This window comes from Atta cephalotes (genome assembly GCF_000143395.1).
Source record: "Atta cephalotes unplaced genomic scaffold scaffold00002, whole genome shotgun sequence".
Classification (NCBI taxonomy): domain Eukaryota; kingdom Metazoa; phylum Arthropoda; class Insecta; order Hymenoptera; family Formicidae; genus Atta; species Atta cephalotes.
In genome coordinates this window covers 4,995,082-5,001,585 of record NW_012130066.1, presented here as the reverse complement: position 1 = coordinate 5,001,585, position 6,504 = coordinate 4,995,082, and the positions used below count along the sequence as shown (strand labels likewise).

Genomic DNA, 6,504 nt, shown 5'->3' with positions numbered 1-6,504 from the left:
GTAACGTAACGTACGTACGTAGTAAGTAAGTAAGTAAGTAAGTAGTAGTAGTAGTGTGTAGTGTGTGTGTGTGTGTGTGTGTGTGTGTGTGTGTGTGTGTGTGTGTGTGTGTGTGTGTGTGTGTGTGTGTGTGTGTGTGTGTGTGTGTGTGTGTGTGTGTGTGCATGTGCGTATTCATGGAATCGATAATTCGCTACAAAAACAATTGGATCTCGTCATCCCTCGAAATCAAGATAAATCGATCAACAGCGTAATTACGCTTGAAAGGAGACCTGCGGCCAGTTTCAATGTGTGACCTAAGCTTCCTCGGTTTGCATCTTACAGGAATTCGAGTCATCCAGGGTTCTTCACGAGTTTCTTTCCGCGATAGTCGTAAACACGTCGGCAGAAAAGCACCATGTCTGATGGTACTGGTATAGGAGGCTGCCGATTCTCTCTTGGATACACTTGGTCCCCTGGCGGAACTATCAAGCCAGGATTTTCTAAGCCCTCTTCGATCCTCCGTAAGTTTTTACGATACCTATAACATAAAAACGATATGCAGCAATGTAGATAATCCGATCCTGCTTGGTTAAAAGAAAAAAAAATTGTTTTTCAATATTAACTTCAAAAAAAGTTTCCATGCTTCTACATTAGTTTATTATTAGAGAAATTTAAAACATGTACATTATAAAACTCGAAAAAAACTTTTACATAAATTGATGATCAATTATGAATATAATTTGTCGTTAAGTTTACATAAATAAATTAATAATCTATATAAGATATTCAAAGCTTTTTTTAAAAAATCTATATTCGTGAAACAAAATTTACCAATTTTATTAATTTTATTAAATCAAATTTAGAATAAGTGTAACTCTATGTATGGAGTGGCCGATCAATAAAAACGATTCTAAACTTCATCACCAATATATTTGTTTATAAGAGATTGATGGAAGGATTGAAAGGAATTAAAATATTTTTAATAAAAAACTGTGAGGTTGTCATTAATATCAATGTATGTTACAACTTGTAGTTAGGAAAAGATAAATAATATATACTAAATTGCATTATATCATAGTGGAGAAAGTTACTTACCGACAGTACTCGTTAAACGTCAGGATATAACATTTGTCTTCTATGCAAGCAACACTGTTTGCATCCCGATGACGCGAAGCAAATACCTCGTCTTCGCTATCGTGTGGCGTCCGTCCCTGTTCTGTGTGCTCAGGTCTGTAGTACCACAGCAACGAGAACATCATTTCGCCTAAAAGCAGAATATCATGATGTTAATTCATTAAATTTAAAGGAGAGTTTCTGTATTTCTCACGATCGAGGATATCTACCATCGTCTGGATTCTCCCACAGCGCCGCAATCTTCGCTACATATGGCAAATCACCCTTTCGCGTACCGCTCCTCAGCAATACGCAGTCCCGAGGCCGCAATACGTCACCGCTCTCGTGATTCATACTCGCGTAACATCGCCGTATGGCTGTTTCTTCATTCTAAAACGATACATTTCAGAATTTTATCAGCGGATCATTGTCTAAACTTACTAACAAATAATGGCTAACATATCATATGGCAAATAATCATTATACAAAGTTCCAAGTGTAAAACATGTGGATCTATTTGTAATTGTAGCAAATTCAGACGTGAATCAAAATTATTTTGAATTTATCTTGAAGTGAACGCGTACATTTAATCCTTATATTAATTTAATCAAATAACATTGTTCAGTAAATTATTCGCAAAATTTGCATATCTTTTTAAAAAGACAATTATAATTATATCGACAGCTCGAATTTTTCTTTATCACATTTCCATAAAGCTATGTAGAAATTATGTTTAAATTTTAAATCAATTATATTGTTCTAAATGTATCGATATATATGGCAAGTCACAATAAAAAACAAAAAATCTAGGTTTATTTTATTTTACGGTACAAAATTTTCTCTTGTCTAATTACTACTATGTTGTGATAATAGGAATCTGGTTCTTCAATTAATACCAAGGTTTGAATAAAATCTTCAGACCAGAAGTATCAAGGTTTAATTATTCTTACCGTTAGATAAACTTTGGCTTCAAAGGGCTCCCCCTCCCAGCTCCATCCATTGTTCCACTTCGGTTTCAGGAACGTTTTTCTCGTTAATGTCAGACTCTCATTTCCAAGCGAGGAATTCTCCACTTTACAGCCCGACTTCTTGGCGTTTGCCACCTTTTTTACTGCTGTCTTTCGCTTCTTCTTAATTACAGCTGACTTTTTCAGATCTTCACTTACATCATTCGCTTTGGTCTTGGACAAGATATCACGCTTCTTCGAACTGTCCCGCGCTTTTGAATCCTGTGACCTAGACTTTATATCCTGGGCCTTCGTTTCCACGGTTTTACCAATTTTGCTTTTACAAACCTTGACCTTAGCATCTTGAGAAGCTTTCAATTTCGGCTTCGCGTCCGTTTTACTTTTGGCTTGACCATTCTTCGAAACAGCCTTTGACACTTTTTCAATAGTCTGCTCCTTCATCTGATCGATTTTCTTCGCAGACTTCTTCGTCGTCGGTAATAATTCCTCTTTGATGTTCTTCTTCTTCTTTTCGACGCGTTCACAGTTCTTGTTTTTGCGATCTTTCCTCTGCGTCATCTGTAGACTCTGCTGTATCACATCGTTGATAGTTTCCATTATCGAAATATCGCTAGCAGTTCGTTTTAAGCAATTCACGATGCTCTGCTTGCCGCTCTTTACCTTCTTAATCGCGCTCTCATTCGCACTCGGCGTCTCTGCTTTGCGCTTTTGGCCTCGAGATCCCATGTCCTTCTTCGTTTGCTTCTTCTTCGAGGTAGTCGTTTCCGTTCTTACACTATCGGCTTTATTCGGTAGTGGCTCGATCGCAATGACATTGGTCAATTCCTCGTTTCTCGCATCTTGGGACGAGCCTACCGATAAAGCCCTTTTACTAAGTTTTCTCTTTTTTCTACTATCCGATAAGCTATCCAGCGAAAGCTTCCTCTTCGTCACCTTTTGGCACTTGGGCTGTTCCTCAGTTTCAGCTTCGACCTTGGTCGCAATCGATCCCTGCATGACTTCTTCCTCCATTTCGCCCTCATCCTCTTCCTCCTCCTCCTCCTCCTTATCGTCAACGGTCTCTTGTACGGTCGGCTCGTAATCAGGTTTTTTCCAGTTCTCATCGCTGTCGATGACCACTACGTCCAGTTCCTCCTTCACGTCAGGATCACCGTCGAGCTTGTCGTCTAGCACGATACCAGAATCCTTGTCCATCTCCAATATCTGTCCCTCCTTCATGCACTGCTCGCACTTCATGATATCGCACTTGTAATCCGACTCGCACTTGACGACGTTGCAGTTGGCGACGCACGGTAACCCGTCAATCTCCATACTGCAGGATTCGCATTTGACATTGTTGTTCTCCAACTTGAAATTGTGATACTTGCTGCTGGGACAGCTCGCTGTCACGGACAGTTTCTCAGTGGGCGATAGCGTTTCCATCTTGACCTCGCAAGTGGACGTACACGCGTTCTGACAACCGCATTTCCTCAATGTATCTTCCGTACAATTTTGCTCGTCCTGCGGGGATGGCAGAAAGGAAATTCGTCGAGTTACATCGGTTACACGTGCGCGATTCTGAATTTCACAATCGCGCAACAAATCTGTGAGTTTTTGAAAAAACGGGCTTTTGTGGCCTTTTGATTTAATCGTTATTTTTATTATTTTTTTTAGTTACAATATAATATAAAATCGAGATGAAAATAAAATGTTTGATTTTCTCTTCATATAATCGAAATATCCGATAAATTTATTGAATTCAGACTGACAGAATTGTATACAAAATATGAAATCTAAATATATACACCCATATTAGAGTATTTTCGAAATAATATTTTTTTTGTTACCAAGTCATTATCAAGAAAATAAAAAATTATTTATCGTATTAAAAAAAATAGTTTCAGGAATAAATAAAATAATATTTTAGTCTTGTTTAATTTGCAGATATTTCATTTCCAACGTAGTATTATCACAAAATATTCAATATAAAAATTTTAAATCGTTAGAGCAAAAATATTTGCATAGCGCTAAATTATGATATTGTCATCAAATGCAATTATATTTAAATGCACGTGTCTTTTTTTATCTGCACGTTTTGCCTCAGAATCGGTCGGAAATCAAAGTAATCGGAGATGGTCATCAAAATGTTGATCAAGTGTAAGAGCGATGAAATACATACCTTACTCCTACAGTCTTGATTTTGAAGGCGACTATGCCCACCGACTAGATTGTGTGACGGCGGGACCGAGGGGGGTTGGTTCTGATTTAGGTTGCGATGAGTGTTGATTTGGACGCGATCTGTGTCCCAGGCATTGGCACCGGGAGGGGGAGCTAGCCCGGCTAGCCCCCTCGCCGGCGAGGGCGGACCTACCATAGCACTGGGTGGCAATGACAGACCGGGCCCCGATACCACTGGCGCTCCCTTACCATTACCAATAAGGGCCCCAGTATCCACGTTTTTTGGACACGATTGCATCGGGCATGGACAACCCTGAAAGGCTGCGGCACAAACGGGATCGATGAAACGATGCCGTATCGTTTCTATTGCAGTATCCGGATAAGGAAGCGATGCTTTACGATTAAATACACAGAATTTAACTCAATTTGAATATAGCTCGTATTAATTTGAATTAATATTATTTTTCAAAGTAGAACTCGTTCGCGTTCTATAGGGTAACTTCAGCATTTACATCGCAGAAATCAGAAAAAATAAAAAAATGGGTGATCCAATCTCTCGAATTAAATAATTTGTTATTTTTGACTTCCATAAGTATCAAAACATAAATCAATCCATTTCTATGGTTAGTTCCAAAGTATAATAAATAATGTCTACATTAAAGTATACATCTAGTAAATAATAAACTAAATTTGAATCTCTAATACATTTTCTTAAATTGTTAACTCTTATTATTTTAGTTAAATTAACGACATGAGTAAGAGCAGTGGCGACTTATGTAAATTATAAATGGACAAATATTATATAAATACAGAAATGAAATATAATAGATAAATAGAAGATTTTTATATAGTATATAGCAAAAAACTATGTTGCTTAGCTATGTAAAGAATATTTGGACGATAAAATGTGGTTGACTGCTGCAAATGTTATTAATTTTTTATTCATCAGCGAAAGTTATAGACTTTTTTACTCTTTGATATGATAAACGATAGAAAAAAAGGCAAGTAATTTTTAATTATATATAACACTACATGTGGTGCAATGATTAATTAATATATAGAATAGCTTATAATGATCAAAATGACCATCTTCAGCCATTTTGAAAAACTAAGAATTAATAGTCTTGACTGTGAATAAAAAACTTCTAAACTTTTAAATTAGAATAAATTAATTATAATTCTAAAAATTTTTTAGCCGATAAATAATTTGATCATCAATTGCAATATTATGATACGAAAAAATAACATCCTTTTCAAAAAATACGAATGACAATTTTTAATAAGTAATAATTTATATTAGAATTGCAATAAAGTTATATATTTCAAAGAACAATAATGGTATATATCTCAAAGAACAATTAAAAAATATACATTTCTGTCGGATACATTTCTGTCTATTTTGTTCTAAAAATTGATTGTTTTAAAAATTGATTTTTAAAAATAAAAGAAGAAGATATGTCAACTTGTTAATATATAGAAATATGTATTTAAATTTTATTAAACTCAGAAGTTTGAAAATTTGTGTTGGAAAAATATCATATCAAATTAATATCATATCAAATTTGTTGATGTGATTTTCTAATTTTCAAAAAAAATCAAATAAATTAAAAAAAATCTAAATAAAAGTAGGAGAAAGAGGAATAGAAGAGACGGGAAGAGAATAGAATTTCTGTCCTTGCGGAACGTCACGTAGTTCTCTTTTAGTAAATGATGATACTTACGGTCTACGAAAGGTCTTCCCTGAGAATGCAGATATGCCGGATTCGGAGGTGGCGGCGGCGGATGGGGAGGCGGAGGATATCCCCCGTAATAGGGTAGCGGATATTCGCCAGGCGGTGGCGGAGGTGGCTGGTAATCAACGACTCCAGGGCCACCTCCGGCGGCACCGCTGCCTGGCGGCGGTCCACCACCTCCACCGGACTCTTGATAGCCATAGTATTGCCTGAAAAGATACCCTCCTTTACGAAATGCATTGACAATCCAAGCAAATATCCGTGTGCGTCGAATATCCGGTTTGTTCATATCGATTTTTATTATCTGCAGATAACGAGATGAAAGTTACCAGAGAGAGACCTTGACATGCACCAAGACATACACGAATTCAATAAACTTGAGCCATCGTTGCAAGAATTCTAAATCTATAGTTAGTATAGAAAGAAATATTCAGGTTGTCCGCATAATTCTCTTGATCGATACATAATTCTTCAATCGATTTGGAACAAACTTTTCCGTGACGAAAATATCGTGACACTAATATTATAATATCAGATTCGATTGGAAGAGA

General features: G+C 36.5%; 1 protein-coding gene across 1 annotated transcript in view; it reads right to left on the bottom strand.

The window, feature by feature from the left end:
- Positions 1–333: 333 nt before the first annotated feature.
- The window catches only part of LOC105623298, a 123,713-nt gene continuing 117,542 nt past the window's right edge, over positions 334–6,504 (bottom strand). Inside the window, exons 8-13 of the mRNA XM_012204699.1 lie at positions 5,942–6,162; positions 4,222–4,541; positions 2,046–3,563; positions 1,326–1,485; positions 1,078–1,246; positions 334–520 (exon numbers count right to left, since the gene is read on the bottom strand). Of these exons, the coding sequence (XP_012060089.1) occupies positions 334–520; positions 1,078–1,246; positions 1,326–1,485; positions 2,046–3,563; positions 4,222–4,541; positions 5,942–6,162 (2,575 nt within the window). The remainder of the gene's footprint in view (positions 521–1,077; positions 1,247–1,325; positions 1,486–2,045; positions 3,564–4,221; positions 4,542–5,941; positions 6,163–6,504) is intronic.